The sequence below is a fragment of the Saccostrea cucullata genome, unplaced genomic scaffold, assembly GCF_032062105.1.
Source record: "Saccostrea cucullata isolate Sc308-1 unplaced genomic scaffold, CSIRO_AGI_Scuc_v1 ctg111, whole genome shotgun sequence".
Lineage (NCBI taxonomy): Eukaryota > Metazoa > Mollusca > Bivalvia > Ostreida > Ostreidae > Saccostrea > Saccostrea cuccullata.
In genome coordinates, this window is record NW_026936933.1 from 105,313 (window position 1) to 124,414 (window position 19,102).

The 19,102-nt window shown below is 34.9% G+C and overlaps 2 protein-coding genes across 9 annotated transcripts in view; both read right to left on the reverse strand.

Moving 5' to 3' along the window:
- Positions 1-19,102, reverse strand: part of LOC134246891 (dystrophin-like) — a 156,460-nt gene that overhangs the window by 65,266 nt on the left and 72,092 nt on the right. For all 8 annotated transcript variants that reach the window (XM_062729235.1, XM_062729233.1, XM_062729234.1 and 5 more), the window contains 14 exons: positions 18,205-18,308; positions 17,906-18,058; positions 17,055-17,519; positions 15,780-15,935; positions 15,346-15,513; positions 14,857-15,039; positions 14,236-14,550; positions 13,564-13,809; positions 11,825-11,962; positions 11,367-11,528; positions 7,254-7,631; positions 6,595-6,767; positions 1,685-1,802; positions 1,143-1,318 (listed from right to left, as the gene is read on the reverse strand). In XM_062729235.1, the coding sequence (XP_062585219.1) occupies positions 1,143-1,318; positions 1,685-1,802; positions 6,595-6,767; positions 7,254-7,631; positions 11,367-11,528; positions 11,825-11,962; positions 13,564-13,809; positions 14,236-14,550; positions 14,857-15,039; positions 15,346-15,513; positions 15,780-15,935; positions 17,055-17,519; positions 17,906-18,058; positions 18,205-18,308 (2,935 nt within the window). The remainder of the gene's footprint in view (positions 1-1,142; positions 1,319-1,684; positions 1,803-6,594; positions 6,768-7,253; positions 7,632-11,366; positions 11,529-11,824; positions 11,963-13,563; positions 13,810-14,235; positions 14,551-14,856; positions 15,040-15,345; positions 15,514-15,779; positions 15,936-17,054; positions 17,520-17,905; positions 18,059-18,204; positions 18,309-19,102) is intronic.
- LOC134246897 (uncharacterized) overlaps positions 13,259-19,102 on the reverse strand; it is a 211,539-nt gene continuing 205,695 nt past the window's right edge. Inside the window, exon 6 of the mRNA XM_062729246.1 lies at positions 13,259-13,527. The gene's annotated coding sequence lies outside the window, so the exon portion shown is untranslated. The remainder of the gene's footprint in view (positions 13,528-19,102) is intronic.

Sequence of the window (19,102 nt, forward strand, 5' to 3'; positions counted from 1 at the left end):
TATAGGGCACCCGCAAATCCTTGCGGGGCCCTAATGAGGGGCTCTTGAAAATCTTTACTATTAAGTGAAATGTGTTTTGATATTCCTAGAGCAACTGCATGAATATTTCTAGACATTACAGAGGATGGTTTCTAGAAAAAGATATTAACCTTTCAGAAACCACTTACTGAATGTAGCTATATATAAATCCAAGTTTTCACTTTTTTTCTGGCATCACATTAAAGGAAACAGACAATGGCAAAATTAAGACATCTCTCTGAATTAGTAAAACAGCAAGCTGAAAGCTTTGGGAATTTGATTTCCAAAACAGTCTGTTCCATTAGGTTTCTAATCACACATCTAAGATGGAATGTAATCTTAGACTACATGATGAATTCTGGATTTAAGGTCCATCAACCCTCTGAGAAGAGAGATAACTCCAACTGGGAAATTGATTATTATTTCTTTATTTTAAAAATTGTCAAGTGACAGGCTATTCCAGTCAAATTTTGTCTTGTAGGATATTATGAAACCATGTTCATTTTAATTATAAATCTGATTTCTTTTTGAAAACCAAAAGTGTTTATACTTCAACCTATTTCATATGACATCCTAAATTGTAGATATCCATGTGTTCAAAATGACTTCAAAAGGGCATATCACTTTATCTGCTAGGGATGTGAAATTTTATCGGTATACCGGTATATCGTGGTTTTTTGTTGCGTGATACGTATCGTGATACGAAGACCTAAATACCTTTAATTAGGTACATATTATAAAGTCCAGCAATTATTCATTTATTTGTTCAATCTTTCAAATAACAATTACAGAAAGTCTAAAAATGTTGTAAAAGGTGAAAAGAACAACATCTTACCATCCAGACATGATTAATTTTATGTATACAGCTGTACAAAAATTTCAAAAAATTGAAATTTTGTTTTTCTAGCATATTTTTAAGAAAAATAATGACTATTTATTTGAAATCATTGTAAAAATTATTTGTAAAAATTAATATCATGATATTATCGTGATATTTTGGGGAAAAAATTGTTATATCGCGATACGAAATTTTTGGCGATACCCATCCCTACTATCTGCATAAAACAACCCTGGGCATAGAACTCTTCAGTGATCAGTTTATAGAGCTTGCTTAAGCCACCCACCTGTCAGTCTGTTCCTGGACTGCCAGAAACAGAGTCTCCCATCTCTTGTTAATGGAGTCCAGTTTCTCCTTCATGGCTTTAGACTCCAACATGTTGGACTGAGCTATGATGTCATTTCCTGTGGCATTCATGTTGTTTAAGGTTGCACGGTGGGTCTGAAGGCCATTACTTATCTCCTGCACAAAATACACATTTATTATGTATTGCATCAACTATTATATATCTATCTAAAATCTCCAAAAATTATTCCTCATTCCCTATTAAGAAATTTTTAAGTGCCTAATGAACAATTGTTTAGAATTTCATGTTACACTTACATGTAAGTTACCTAGTTTTCAAGCAAAGGTACTTTATACTTATAATTATAATGCATATATTGTCAATGTACATTTGTATATCTAATACACAGGTCCAGAGAGGGAAAAAAAAGACTTGGTGTACAGATGCATTCCTACTTTCTTGTCCTGTTCCCACATGACTCTTGATCATAATTAAATACAACCATGAATTCATGCAAGCATAGAAAATAGAGAACTTCTTACCTTATGAGCCATATCCCCATTCATCTCTAGGTCAGACTCCGCCACCAGTAACCACGTGGTGATCTCCTTAAGGTCCGCATGAAACTGTTTCCACTGCTCCGAAGCTCTCGTCCATCGCCTTAATAAACAGAATTCATCCTTACTTTTATAAAACGTACCAAACAACCTTAAATTTTCGAACACTGGTATAATTAAGTTAATCTCGCATACATCCAGGGAAAATTGACAAAAATCCTTTGAATACCATCCTAACTATTCCGCTGTCAAACACAAAAGGTATAATTGGCATCAACAACCACAAAATATCCAGGCATTTGACAGCTGAATCATTAATTTTTGTCTGTGGGATTCTGCATCTTTAATTCAATAATCCCTTGCAGGACGTAAACAGTATTCTCTCTCTGGCCAGTATATACTTGCACATGCAACACCGAAAAACCACAGTTAATCAATAGTGAACTGTGGAAATACCAAAGCTTTTTACTGACGGTGGCTATTTTGGACAGCCTCATGCTATAAATATTTCCTGGAACTGTAAACAATGTATATACTCTGATATTCTATGTATGTGTTCCATGTTACCAACATAATAGTGCCAGGCTCAATTGAAGGTCAGTTAAACCTGTACTTGAGTGTGTTTGAAAGATGAAATTACTGACACATGTAAAATGTGCAAACATACATTAAAATATAACATACTACAATACTTCCAGCCTAAGTGTATTTAATACAGGGAAATAAGAACTTCAAAATACAGTATTTACCCCTATAATCACAACCCATCCCCCCTGGATGCCAATTTCTGTTGTAAAAAAAAAAACAACAACAAAATGTGCCTCATCTTTATAATGACATAACTTGGGAGACATTTACAGACTTTTTTTTGAATTAAAACATGTATGAAAGAAGCATGGGTTTCTTATATGTTAATCAAGATGAACTGTTCAGATTCCTTATAGGTGTATATGATGTATACAGTCATATATTAAATACTTTGTACATTAATTTTAATTCCTGCAAAAGTATAGATCTTCTATGAACCTATGTTATCCCCCCCCCCCAGACCACATCCCAAAAATCTAACCCCCTTATGTTTCCACGAATGACTTTTCCAGATACCCTGAACACTTCTAGAGATAATTACACCCAGCCTTTCCATTTATTACACTGCACAACTTGTACAAAGTGTATTTAGTATGTGCTATGCAGTGAATTTACAAACTATAGGTCCACATAATTACACGTCCTTATGTAACACATATATTCATTACTTATACCTTGGCATAATATTTTCATTACAGATTGATAGCTATAGGGTCGTCGTACACGAAGGTGTCAATTATCGTAGATTACCTGTCTGATATATACGACTACCTATCTAGATATATACGACTACCTATCTGTATATACTCTTACTGATAAACTCTGACAGGTGTCTGTTTACACTATTTACAGTACAGCAAGCAAAATTACTTGTACCTATATATTCACAATTCTAAAGGTATTTTTAACCTTAATTCAAGGTATTAATTTACAGGTATAAATTAAGCTCTTTTCTTGTAGTAAAATGATTATTCTTGCTGTCAGATTTCATCCATAAATATAAACCTACAATCAAAATCATATACACATATATTATGTTTTGCAGAAATCCATATTACAATTGTTTTCCCCTATCAATAATATTTTTCAATATGAAATGTCCAGTGTAAACTAAATTGGGGAAAAACTCTTAGCAGTTTTTTAAGGTTTACATTTTATCTAATTCCAAATTTTTACTGCTTAATACAGAAAGCAACATATTCTTTCATCTGTGAGAAAAGGGACCTTTAAATATGCACTGTACAATCCATTTCTTGAAACATTTTACAATATGAATAAAAAATTCAAGAAAAACCTCCACTTGTAAAATTATACTACTAACTGATACTAATTAAGCCAATTAACTTACTTGATTAGCTCTGGGTCATAAGGCACCGTAAATGTCCGATTTTGAATCTTGCAATTTGCCATAATTTCCTCACTTGTGTTTCAACATTTTAATTTTTTTACAAAATGTAAATAAATCCAATAAATAAGAAATAATTTCTTCCTTATTTCCTGTTTAATCCAATCACTGACAAATAGTTCATACTCTGATCGTGTGTCTGGACTATTACCGTAAATACCCTAACCACAGTCATGGCCTAGATAGCTATTATAGTCAACTGTATATATCACTGTTTTCTTTTCTAACATATGCAGTACTGTTTCTTTACATAAAATACTTTACATGCATTCAGTATCTTATCCAGTTTATCTCAAAATTAACAAATGTCTTTGTTTCATTATAACTTTGAAATTTTAAACAAAATCTAAATGGTGAAAAGAATCAACTTTTTTCCCCCACATAAAGACATTTTGTTACTTTTTACATTAACATGTTTTTAAGGGGGAGGGGGATAACAAATTCCTAAACATTGTTTGAAAGTCAGACAGAGTAGAGCAAACATTGAATGGAATCTTTTTATGCTAAAAAATGCAGAGAGCCTTATTAAAAGGAACTTATGATTCTTGTACAAATACGATAAACCAAATTCTCTAAAAGGGAGGTACTTTGGGATGCAAACAAACATGCTTGCATGGTTTCTTTTCTCTTTCTCTTTAAAAAAAAATCTTTTGGCCTTTTAAAGAAACCTCTGAAGAATTTCCATATAAACAGACACAGTGGCCATTACAAGTGCCACTTGATATCCTGTATTTCTGAAGGACGCTTTGATTGTATTAAAGCAAATTTAACATTCTAAAAGACTTTACACACACACTTCAATTTTCTATATAAATTTCTAAATGCCACACTTGGTGTCAAATTCTTTGCACAATTCCATAGTTATGCACTTTTAAATGATGCTTTATATTTTCAGATCTCATAGACTTGGAGAGTTCAAGGAGTCTTGAACTAAATATATTTTTCAAAATAAAACTTTAATAATTTTTCAAACTATCAACATTATTCAGAATATTGCATATACGAACTTCAGGCTCTCCATACAAGATGTTCCAGAAATAAAAATTTGTTTTTTAGATGAACTACGGTACGAAGTGATCTGGAGCAGTTCAATCAAGCATATAATTCATTCCGAGTGGCAGGAACCACCCACCCTTGTCTAGTCATTGAGTAAAGCCATTGAAAATGACAGACCTATCATTAGATCTGCCCAATCACCAAAATTAGGGTAACTCCGGAACAAGAGGATTACCCCGCAGGGTCGCGACCCCTGACCACCCCTAATGACAGCCAGTCAGATTACAGAACAAGAGGATTCCCCTAGATCAGGTGACCCGTAATGACCTTATAGAAAACCATTTACAACACAAGGTCACCTGCAGTCAAAACCCATTGACTTCAAACACTAACAACCCAATAATAGCAAGAACTGAGGTTTTTTTTTCTCCAAAAAAACTTTTTTTAAAATTTCAAAGACAATCATCCCTTTCAATTTTAACCCATCTAGATCAATAGTCAGTGAGATGTTCAGGTGCGTACAAATGTTTCAGTGTTAATGGTCTCTGTATAATTAGCAAGGTCATTACATAGCAAATAGTTTAAATATCTGTACAGATTAACGAGATACGGAGATTGTGTCTATTCGGCTGATAACCACGTCAATATACAGAGAACATCTCAGGCTGATTAACTTCACAGAGCTAGCGTTTCTTCATTGAATACGACAGTTATAAATCTCTATCATCAAAGTTCGTTAAAATCTGTCCCGTTAAAATTTAAACCGAGTCTTTTAAAAGATGATGACACACATTTTTTTTTTTTAGAACATAATCAGATCAAACTAAACTGATTTTGAAAAAAATACCCTGCCTATTGTTTGTACAACAGCTACATCTAGATCCTCTTCATGGCTGTATGAATGAGACAAGACATAATTCTATCACCAATGACACTCTCATGATAATCAAATTTTGAAAAAAGGATTACTTATCTAAAATATTTTTTACAGCTAAAATCTCTAATGCATTCTTTAATACTTTAATATCCAATACGAGTCCTTGAGGATACATTAAGCCATTAACTCTTTATTCCATATTTGACAAAAATCTAATAATACGAGTCTTATAATTTAATTCCTTTAGAAAAAGTCTTGAAATTAATAGAGAGAGAAAACTGTGATCCCAAAAAAGGAGTTCCATAAACTCGTTAGGATGGGTAATAATTAAACTTGACACTTTCCCAGGCGACAAAATCTGTTCCTGCTGTGCAGTAAAAGCTACTTATTCTACCGTAAGGACACTATACCTAATCATTACCCCTGACATCCATGACAGTCACAGTCAGTTTTTAGGCTTTCTTGTGAACTTTACAAATTTAACAAACAAGGGATAAAGTATTAAGAATTTGAAAAATTTTTATCACACAATTCTTCCTTACATCTTCAAACTTGTATTGAAACCAAAATATGACAATGCATTGAAAACGCCTCCAATAAAGCCAAATTCATATTCAAATACCTGTTTTGATACTGACCTCTTTAAAAATTGACCTTGACCTGATCTTGACATAATTAACCTAATCTAGGTCAAATCACACTTTCTGATCCTCTCCTTGTTTTTGTTATGTCACTATTGTTATAACTTATGGAAAACAGGAAAGGACCAAAGATGCAATTTTGATGAGCCAAAGATGTCTTTTTTTATGAGCTCCCAATTATTAACTTTTTCATGCAGCTCAATATTCAGGGCCAAGAAATGAAGTTCTGACCTGACAAATGAACAAAAGAGACAGCACTGAAGACATGTTCATCATCATAAATCTATACTTATGAGAGACTATAAGGTCTAATTTGCTTAAGTCATGCATTTATACATATCTAAAAGAAGAATACATCTGTAGCTAATAGCTAGTGTTATTGCCTTACTTGTGTGACATGTTGAACTGGCTGTTGATCTGAGTCCAGTCTGCCCGGAGTTGTTCCAGGGTCAGTCTGACCCTCCCTGCCTCCTCGGGGGAACACCGGGGTAACACCGCCTGTCTCTGCTGTTCCAGCTCCTCCATTCGTGGATGTAACCCCTCCAGGTGACCTTGGATTTCCTGCGGATTGACACAATTTACCACCCCATTAATTCAGCCTTATAACTTTACAATCCTATTAAAAATGCAGTTTGAAGACTTTTGTTTTTGGATCAATATATTCTGCTTAGAGTGCAAGATCTCACACTTCCGAGCAGTGGTAAGGATTTATATGACTTCAATGAAGCCAGAGCTTTCAAACCTGACGTTTTCCAGAAATTCCCAAATGAATTTTTTATTGTTTTTAACATCTTCCTGCACTAAGATGGAATTATTTTCAGATGCATTAAATATGTATATTTTCTCTCCCATACAGCTTAAAACCTTCCTACATTTTGGGACTACTTGTAGCAGAATACTGATGAAGATTTCTATGAACAAAAATTTGTGATGATATTAATGTATGTACCAATTAAGTTGCTCAAAAACAGTGCTTGGGATGGAAAAGCACAAGTCTATATTATATAGCTTCATAATTTGGTGATATTATGCCAGTCCTATCGTTACCTCTAGTATCTCTCCCTGTTGATTGATATCGTCAAACAAATTCCCATGTAGAACATGTGACAAAAGCTTTGTATGAATGTGTGACAAGTCCTCCACCAGCTTCTGTAAGTCATGTAGATACTCCACTGGAGATTTCCCAGACATCCTTGCTGCTGCACTGGTTGTCATGACGACTGAGGACTTGAACACCATTGGTCGATCTGGGGTGGTGATGTCCCTGCGACCTTTGACCTGTTGACTGATGTCCTCCCATCGTTGATTGAGGCGTGACACGTCTTCTTCCACCAGATTTCCTGCCCCCTGGGCACTCAGTTGCCTGGACTCTTCATTGACAGACTCTATCTTTCTTTGTCTTCTGCTCAGCTCTTCTTCAAATGCCTGAAATGAGAAGAAATTGAATTACCTTTACACAAATGAATTGTATGAATTTAATTTGGTACTCTTTGAAGTTGGTGATCTATATTTTCAATTTTATTTGGGTAACAATTATTCTAAATAATGCTTTCATTCTGAAAATGTATACTTCAGGATTAAGGATTAGAAGAATAATGTCCAAGATGGTATATTTTTCAGAATAAAAGATCTATTTTTCAGCTGAAGTGCATCAAAATTCTTAAGACATTTGTTAAGTAAATTATTCACTGATTTGCCTCCCTTTAGCATACTTAAAATCTATTCTGTATAAGAAAGAGTCCTTTAAAGAAAAAAAACGAATTCCTGCAAGTGTCTGAAGAGACAACTTGTCTGCTTGCTCTAAGATCAATTTCTTCTTTACATTCACAAATTGGAAACATTTTGAAGCATTATGAGATAAGATTATGTAATATGTGATTTGGGCAGTGCAAAGGAGCTATGCAGCTGTGTTAATACAAAATTCTAGGATTCAGCAAGAAAGAGTTGGAACTTTTGAATTCACTTTTATAGATACATTTTTTGTGATAAAATGCACTACAGATGTTAACAATTCTCCATACTTTGCTTGAATCAAAATAATGTAATAGCTTCTTTTCAATATACCTTCTTAATGTAACAGTGTATACAATCATTCAGTAAAAATATTTTTTTCTCAGAACTTTTTATACAAATCAGTCTTCTCTCTCTTTTTCTTTTTGAGTAAGGGATGTTTTAATTATTTTATGTGGGTTTCTTTTCTTTCTTTCAATTATCAAATAAGTCTGTATCAAGGGCAACAACTCTTCAAACAACTTAAAAGCAGAATTACAAAAAAATCACTTTATCCTACTTGTCGCATCATCCACACTCCGTATGTCAACACCACAGCAATGTAGCCGAGCAGAAATAAAATGGATACCATGGCAACCATCATAAACACAGCTGGGATGTCCATTTTGGATTTTTTTTAATGAATCAGCTGACAATCACATGACCAATGTACATTTCTTTGACAAGATAGAAATCCATCACAAATACTCTCAGTTGGCCTTTTTTCACATTTTTTCATAAGTTTCCTCATGATCCATTTTCTTCCAATTTGGCCAAATCAAGTTTCCTTATTCCGGTTACCTTGCATAATTAACCATTTTCTTTTCTGTGACACAAGATGATATTTTATTCCAGACTCTCTGCATTCTAATGAAAATCCCTATTGATTTTATTCTAATAATCTCAATGCAGGTTATAAACACATACAGATCCTGAAATTAATTCCTTTAAAGTCACCATGGTTCAGCAAAAATTTCTTTGGAAACTAAAGCATCCTGAAGGCATAAAATGAACAAATTCCAACAAAACAATGTCTATGGAGTATTAAAAGATGATTCTAACACCAACAGATTAAGTGCTTGCTTCACACTGTTACTTCCAACAAATCCTTGATTAATTTATCTCCATAGAAAAAAATTTCCGTTTCCAAGGAAGAATTATGATCCATGACTGCACAGCAAATCATTTGCAACAAATTACGATTATTTCTGCATCATGAGATAAGGAACCTTAGTATAAAATGATGATAATTCACCAATCTGAATATCCACAGAATTTTTCACATCTTAGTGCATGACTGTCTCGTTTATCTATGTGTGCAAAAAATAAAATTTTATCCTGTTGAAATTTAAAATGTGTCCATTATTTTAACAAGACTTGAAAATGTATGCACTTTTGACTCAGATGAATAATTTATAATGTGTGTCCATATATTTCTAAGATGTGTATATAATTCCTCTATCAATTCTTCACTTCAGTTTTAGACAAAATCAGCACATATAGTTTTATTTGCCTTCACATCATGACATCTTCTTCAAGATAATGCAATCAATGGATACCACAAATTCATTACCAAGGAAACTTATAAAAAAAAATTCTTGAAGAATTTACTAAGGTAAAAAAAATTCTGGATCTTCATCACTTGGTTAATTTTCTGGGAGCATGCTTAATTAACACCGCTGATTACTTCCATCATCAGGCCTTTACTCTAGGTCGTTAACACCTAGCATGACCTCTGGCCTGTCTTTCCGACATTTCGATGAAATTCACCTGGAGAACTGAACCAATACGTCCGTAAGAAAGGGGGAGGGGGAGGCAGATCCCTGCAGGGTTTTATATCCATCACAGCAAACTCCAACAAGCGTAGTAGAGAAAATTACAGAACATTTTCGAAAATTCCTAACTCTCTTAGACGCAACAGATGCTAGCTGTTGTTTACTTGCCAAATGATCAGTATTTAATTTAACTACAGGGTGGTATAAATGTTTCACAGATACAGCAACTCGTACGGTGTTAGATTTACCTGAATGTGATCATTTCTTAGTCCTTCTTCCTTTTTTTCTGCATTGTAACACTATAGATCCCCGGTACTTAACTCTCACTATGATACACAATTTTTAAGAATTCTGGGCTCTGTATACAAATCTTTAATGATACTAATCTTGAGAATAAAATTTCCACAATTAGATGGTCTTCAAGTGTAATCAAGTGAAAAAAAAAGTTCTCTGGAATTTAAAGTGATTTACTTTTCTCTTATTTCAAATCCATTCTAAATGACTTAAATAGATATTTCGATATGATTTTTATTATATATTTATATTTTAAAGAAAACTTGATCTATCTTGAAATTTTCAGAGGATAAAAACTACCTTATAGGTTAAATAAATATAAAATTTCAATCCACAATATCAATTATACAAAATTCTATTTCTTAAAAAAAAAAAAAAAACATTTTTCAAAAGCAGTTAAGTGATGTGAATTCTGAATTCAAACTGAACTGAAAAACTGGTATTTTAGATTTCTGTACAAGTTACTGACTTCAAGAAAAATGTACCACAACATACTGTTATATATCGATACATTCCTAATAAACATTTTCGTAAGTATAAGAAAGAGCCAAAATCTACAAGCTATCAACACATACCAAAAGAGATGAATCAATTACAGAAGTAACACATCTTGGCATTGTTCATTACAATGACTGATCAGACACCCCACTTATAAAAGCTCATACACTGGTGGTCTTATCGTCACTTTCTGAGATTTTTTGTTGTGTGATCAGTGAATGACATTTCTAATCATAAAAATGAGTTTGCACCACTTTTCTCAAAATTCATTCTCCAAAAAACAGTTTTTGCTGCAATATTTCCACAGTGCTTTGGTTCATACAGCAAAACTTTCTTAGTACAAACACGGATATTGCGATTTCACTGATATAGCGAAGTTATCTTATATCTCCAGCTACATAAATTTAATGCATTCCTTATACGGATATAGCAAAGTAATTTCCTAGGTTCCAGTGACATTGTTATAACTGAGTTTTGCTGTACATAGTTAGATTTTAAGCATTAATGTAATCCATCTTTTATTTATGTGAACTAAATAACTGTGAGTACTGCAATCTTTAACATGAACTTGGATTTCAGACTGCGGAATTGCAAATAAAACTTTTTGCAAATTACAACTAGTTTACAGTGAGAATTCTATTCAATCACCTGAAAAATTAAGTTCGTAAAATTGAGACTGTGATAGATCATACAAGCCAGGAAAGCAGGAATCCTATTCCCCCCTCCCCCCCCCCCCCCCTTATGATTCACACCCCTTAATTACCTTTAGATCATCGCCAGGAATCCTATTTTCCATCCCTTATGATCCACACCCCCTAATTACCTTTAGATCCTCCTTCCTGACCGAGTGGATCCTCCTCTCGATGTTGTCTAACCACACATTGAGGTCCTTGATCTCCCTTTGTATCTGACTGTACGTCGTCCCCACGGACAAAATAATTGTCTTCTTATTCTCTGCATTTGTCTTCACTTGATTCCACTTGGACTGAAAATTAAGTTTGAAAGATGAAATTCATATGTCTTTCCATGTGCTACAAGCAGTTTTCAATGTAAGAACAACAAATTTTAGAAAAAAAAAATTGCTTAAATTCAGACAAAAGTGTTCAAACAACAGAAAGCATACAAATTTCAAAGATATCATGTCAACATAAAATTTGACATGACTTTTTTATCCAAAATTTCAAATTTTAATTTCTTTTCTACACTGCTATAGGATAAACAGTTTACTGAAATAAATCTACTGAGAGTTATTTCCCTTTATCCTTCCCCTGGATGACTGACCTTCATATCTTCCACCTGTCGGTAGATCCGGATGGCCTTGTCATGATCATCCAGATCTATTTTATGGGCCAGTAGTCTTCCCTGATCAGCAATACCAGATACATCTAGCTGTAACTTATTCACTTCTGTTTCCAGAACCTGAAAAATCAATGTTACAAAATCAGTGTTTTCCTACCTAGCAGTTTTACACAAATTAAGAATAGTTCAATAAATTCTAAAATTTACATTTATTTGATACAAAAAAAATTCATGAATTTAACATTACTTTTGAAAAACTGTCTATATAAATTCCTTTGTCCATAAATCACGCACAACTTTTTCAATGATTCCTAAACTTTGGAGGCATTTTATAAACACCAAACATAGGTAATCAAAGATTACGAAGCTCACCTTGACGAATGTTATCAGTTTAAGTAATGCAAATCTCACATCATATTTTCTTAATATTTAGTATTCATCCAAACAACAATATTCTTGCAAGTTGTGTTTAACCCCTTACATGGCATATACACATTTCTATGCGAGTAGCGTGAAAAACGTATCGTGTAAACAAATATTCATAACTGTTAATACTGCAGATATCAAGGACTTCAAGTTCATTCGGATTGATCTGTTCCCAAAAATTTAACCCGGTCTCTTGTATGGAAATATAGGTCAGATCCAGCATCCGAAGCAACTCTGATAGTGTCCATCCTTAGATGCACCATCCATGCAAGTTTGGTTTAGCTAGGGCTTATAGTTACTTGGGAATGAAAATGTAGGTCAGATCCAGCATCCGAAGCAAGTCTGATAGTGTCCATCCTTAGATGCATCAGCCATGCAAGTTTGGTTTAGCTAGGGCTTATAGTTACTTGGGAATGAAAATGTAGGTCAGATCCAGCATCCGAAGCAAGTCTGGTAGAAACCATCCCTAGATACATCATCCATGCAAGTTTGGTTTATCTAGGGCTTATAGTTACTTGGGAATGAAAATGTAGGTCAGATCCAGCATCCGAAGCAAGTCTGGTAGTGTCCATCCCTAGATGCATCATCCATGCAAGTTTGGTCCTAATAGAGCTTATAGTTACTTGGGAATGAAAATGTAGGTCAGATCCAGCATCCGAAGCAAGTCTGGTAGTGTACATCCCTAGATACATCATCCATGCAAGTTTGGTTCAGGTAGGGCTTATAGTTATTTGGGAATGAAAATGTAGGTCAGATCCAGCATCCGAAGCAAGTCTGGTAGCGTCCATCCCTAGATGCATCATCCATGCAAGTTTGGTCCAAATAGGGCTTATAGTTCCTGTGGAATGGACCTGCTCCAAAAACTTTAACCTGGTCACTCATCTGGAAAATGTAGGTCAGATCCAGCATCCGAAGCAAGTCTGGTAGTGTCCTTTCCTAGATGCATCATCCATGCAAGTTTGGTCCAGGTAGGGCTTATAGTTCCTTGGGAATAGACCTGCTCCAAAAACTTTAACCTGGTCACTCATCTAGAAAATGTAGGTCAGATCCAGCATCCGAAGCAAGTCTGGTAGTGTACATCCCTAGATGCATCATCCATGCAAGTTTGGTTCAGGTAGGGCTTATAGTTACTTGGGAATGGACTTGCTCCTAAAACTTTAACCTGGGACGCCGACGCTAACGCCGACGCCAACGCCGGGGGTATAGCATAAGCTCATCTCGACTTCGTCGAGGTGAGCTAAAAAGGCACCCAATATCATCTCAATTTTCCTCCTTTCATTGGAGAGCTTCCCTACCTTTGTTTTTTCCTCTGGTCTGCCAGACAAGTCGTCTGCGGTCACTTGACCTTTGTTGACCAGGCTGTTGTCAAGGACGATGACCTCCTTCATGACCGTGTCATACTGTTCCTGGAATTCCCCATCATCTGTTTCCTTAGAAGGGGAAGCCGATGAAAGCATGGAACTCTGGGATACCTCTTTGACTGTTGTTTTGGTAATTTCCATGGAAACATTACCATCTTTTGTCTGTTGCTCTTGAATTTGCTGAAATTAAAGAAAATCAGAATTCAAAAACTGTTATTTATCTACCAAAGGTGTTCATGCGATACAGATACTAATCAATATTCATGCACTTTTACCATATCGCATAAAACAGCAGCATATTAGGTATGTTCCTCACCAAAATTCAAGTTATTGTCATGTCCTTTCCCTACTATTACTGAGATATACATGTAGCTAGTAATCTACTCTATAATGTATGCATAAAGCAAAGCTAATTTTAAGCTCCAACAAAAAGAAGCCTGCAGACAGCTAAAAAAAAGCATTTTTTTTAGAAGTTTCTATCTACGAAGCAGTCTCAAATCTACTATGAGTACACAGGTATACAAAAGCTAAACACTCACACCAGACTCGCATTACACATGCACACTGACCTCTCACCTCTTGGTCTGATTACACATGCACACTGACCTTTACCCTTTGTCTGATGTCTTCCCAGCGCTGATTCAGGTGAGTGAGCTCTGGTTCCACCATGGCACTGTAGCGCTCACTCTTACTCATGAGACTGAGAGCTGAGTCCCTAACTTCCTCCACCTGACCGACCAGGTCATTAATTTCCGCCTGGAGGATGCTGATTTTTTCTTTCTCGTAGTCAGACATTTGTTGGTACACAGAGAGCTGCTCATGGGCTGATAATGTGCTCTCAGCCTTAGCTAGCCATTCTTTGACCTTCATTAACGAAGTCTGGAAATCGACAAAGAGGAGTTCTAGGGTATTGATGTCATCCTGTAGGGAAAAAATAATTACTACATGTGTCTTTTTTCTGGTGTTTTAATCATCCTCAAATTTCACACATTTTTATTTTCATATGATCATAACATTTCATCATATCAGAAAGAAAAGATGAATAACAGCTACATGTAAGCTCATTTTGCTGTTAGAATCTGATGCTAAATTTACCTCATAACAAGTGAAATCTTCACCCCCATCCCCCATCCTTAAGCACACAATTTCAACCCCTCCTCCATTTTATTCAAACTGAAAAGGATTATCATTTCTGCTACACTTTTACTATTTTCTTCAGAAACCTACTGATAGTTTCTCCCGTTTGACGGTCAGTCTTTTGGCCAGACTGTCCCACTCGTCACAGAGTCCCTCTATATGAGTGACGGCCTCCGGGAGTTCCTTATCCTCTGACAAATCCTGGATCTGGTTCACCAGTTCTCGCATCGTGGACAACATCGACACCCTTCTCTGCATCTCCTCTTGTACAGACTGAAAATAAGTAATGAAATTCAGACATCATGGTGGGACTGATGCATTATTGTAAAAGTCAACATCTACTTGGGAACACAAAAGCATGTTTGCTAATAAAGGAGCAAAATTAGTACCCATTTGATTTCCAAAAGTTTTTCGGAAAACTTAGGACCCTGAAAATTACACAAATCTTTTATCTTTATATGAATGGCTTCATCTGCTTACATTTTGTCAACTAGTTTCTTTTAAAAGACCCTTGGAGTAAATTTTCTGTTAATTTTAAGATGGATCTTTCTTTTAAACATGGAGAACCCCTTTCTCTACCTTGACATAAGAGAGATCTGTATCCAGATTCCGGACTCCAGTTGTGTCCTCCTTGGTATCCAAGTCTTTGTTGACCGAGTCCAGGAAGTCTTTTACTGTGGTTGTCTCCTTCTTCAACTTTTTGGCCAGCTTCAATGCTTTCTCTAAGGAGGACTTGCCTTTCGTGACCTATAAAGTGCAGAATATTTAAAATCATCTTTGATGGAACAGATTATTTAACCTACATGCTTTACAGTGAGACTCTTGGGTTGGTGCATTGATACTTATTTCTTAATACCATAAAACACCTTTAAATACAAATAAATTTGAATTCCCCTCTTAACAACTTGATTCTTTGAAACCCTATACCCAAGCTTTCATTGCACTACCATTTGAATATTAGATTGTAATATTAGCCATAGATAAATGGACTTCTATTTGAAATATGATTTTACCTGGCCCCCTAGATCATTGTACTGCTGTTTAAGGGCATCCATCTGTTTGTTTAACTTATCAGGAAACTCCACCTGTTGTTTCTCCACAATCTGTCGCCCACTCTTAATCACATGTTCCACCTCCGATTTCAACTCACTCATTGTACGGTAAAATTTCTGCAAAATAATATCAACATGATCAACAATAACATGAATTTTGAAGATAATGAGTAATCAAGCTGAAAAGTTCACTAAATTATACAAACTGGAAGAAGAGCAAACATGGACCCCTTAAAACATCAGAGGTAAGATCAGGTGCCATTGAATGACACAGTATGAATTACCAGTATACCATATGATAGATTTACCTACTAACAATGGTTAGAAAGAAAAGTTTTGCCCAAAGAATAACTGAAATATTATTCATGGTAAAAAAATAACATATACAATGTCATGTAAGGAACATACATATACATACCCAGCCTTTAATACTTATATCCCTTTAGTATTATTAGAATTACTGGGATCTACTTGTAAGATATGTAAAATAGGTCAAAATGACCGATAGATCTAGCACTGTTGTCTATATATATAAATTGTCCTTCATGTCTGTTTTATTGGGCAGCTGACAGAGAGCTCCTTAAGAAGCCATAAAACCCTGTCATTGTGATTTGTTTATGATGTATTTCAAGCACCTTGCTCTCTCAATTATTTCAGAAATCCATAAATCTTACAAATGATTTACGATACTATACTTTTTTTCTAAATCAAAGAATTGATAATCATAGAAGTAGAAGATACATAAGCATTTTGCAGATAGATTTATAATAGGTCTTGTAACATGTGTAATTACATCATTTAGTTCATTGGTCTGGATTTTTCAATGAACTCTTTAAAGTTAAGAGGACTATTTTTTTCATAAAGCATATTTACTATCACAGAGATGATGAATGATTCTATTCTTGCATGCCAAAACAAGGAAAAAGTACACATTACACTGACAGATATTTTATTTTTTTTTTCTTTCAGAACAGACTGAATTCCAAGTGACATTGGTAAAAGGTTCAAAGTTAAAGAATCAAAAAGATACTGCAAATGTATTATACTTAGCATGTACAATATTTGGTGGATATTGAATTTTGAACAAGTTATCGAAGATTAACTTATGTTTTTATTTATTTCTACATGTGCAAGACATTAAGCATTGTCCTTTAATTAGCGGAAGTTGCTCTCTGCCAAAGGCGCCAAGAGAATACACAACTAAATGTAATATGTTTACAGTATCTTGCCACTCACCACACAGATGTCTAACTTTTCCTGTAGCAGCCCTGGGTCTTCCGACCCCACCTCCACTAAGTGTATCTGATCCCCAATGCTATCCAACTCCCGCTTCACTCGATTAAACTTCGGCTCAAAGTCTGCCGGCCTCTGAAACTTCCGAAATTTCACTGACACGTCAGCGAAATGTTTCCGCAGCAACTCAATCTGTTCGTGCAGCCTTGCACTGGCCTCCATGTTGCCTTGTGATTCTAAATCCGCAGAATACGCCTCCAATTCTCCCAGCATTTCCTCGTTTTGTTTGAATTCCTCCTTTAACGAGTCGTACTCCCCTGGTACATCGCCAGCTACGACATCGGCATCGATCCTCTTCTGTAGGAGGTCCGCGATGTCGGACATCCAGTTTGTCATTTCTAGAATCTTCCTCTCTGTGTCCTGGGCCTGACTAATGGAGGTCTCTAGATTGTGGATTTTCTCCCTTGCCTACAATGTACAATTGCAAAAATTACGTTATGTTATAAAACACTGTTGATGTTTTGCTGAAAGATTATACAAAGTCTTAGAATGACAATTGAATTTACTGCTTTATATGAACTGGCTCATTTTTCACTGCCATGTGTAAGGTAAAATCTACATATATACATATATATGTATTGAATCATCAAGGAACTCAATTCTACTATCATCTCAAGATAAATCAAGCACATAGTTCCTAGGACAGATGTTTTATGTACCAGCTGAGGACATTCAGAACTACTCAGACACTGGGACTGGGATGAATATCATAAATGTACAGCAAAATGGAAGTATTGGCCAGGAAAAAAAATGTTTTAAAAATCTAAATTTTAAGAAATATCCCTCCTACTAACCTGGCAGTCAAGGATGTTCCACCGGTCACTATACGTGTCCAGCTGTGTCTTGATGTGGTCCACCATGATAGAGTTAGCCATCAGGTCCTGTCCCAACTTCTGTAGTCGGTTCTTCTTCTCCAGGGTATGGTCCTGCAGACAGATTTCTATGTCCTACAACAAAAAGGAATGCTCTGTATTAAACTCTTCATATATGACAAAGATTTTAACACAAGTTTTTTTATCTTTGTTTTATTTGCAAATAAGCAATGCTTATCTGTTTATTTCTTTACTTTACTTATTTCTCAATTATGTCTTACATCTAAATCTTCAGAAATTTCCTCTGCATCAGTGCTTGCAAGTCGTGGGCGTTTGATTTTCCTTTCCAGCAAATTTAAACGTTCAGTCTCTTCACCCAAAAATGCTGCAAAAAAGGAGTCAAATAAGATTTCTTGGATAAAATACTTCACTGCTTAATCGGAAAACTTTGCTTATTTGAACTGAAGATGATAATAATAGTTTCCTTAGACAAACCACACCTGGTGGTGAAAAAATTCCTTTTACCCTATGACCTTTAAGGATGACACTGACACTGGCAAGATCTTTGGACATTAATGATCCTTCAATTTTATTTTAAGTATCATTTATTTTTCATTACCAAGTCTAAAGATATAAAACAAGAGGCCCATGGGCCACATCGCTCACCTGAGCCATCTTTTCAAATTTAGAACGTTTTTTTTTCTTTTATTACGTCTCCAGACTTGAAATATTTTATGAGTTTATATTTTTGCATCATTAAAACTGAACCCAAATGGGTCATGATACAAGTATATCGAATCCATTTTAATGATTTGGATGCTTAAATTCCAATCTGACTAATTGTGTTCTTTTTAGGCCTCAGACATACATGCACATACTGTAATTCCATTTATGAGCCAAAGAATGTTCATTATAATTACTGCATTTTGCATTCAGCTTGACAAGTGCAATCAGTTACTAACTTTCTTCAGCAAACAAGAAAAATACATGGTTATGCTAAAAACTTTATTCAGAAAGTTATGCAATTCTTGAGTAATTATTTGCAGGAAACAATATGAGTAAATTAACATATAAAATGTTCAAAACAAGATGATACATATTAAACTATGTTGACACATTTGATAATAGAATATACATTATTTTTAAATACATTTCTTATCTTGAAACTTAAATCATGCA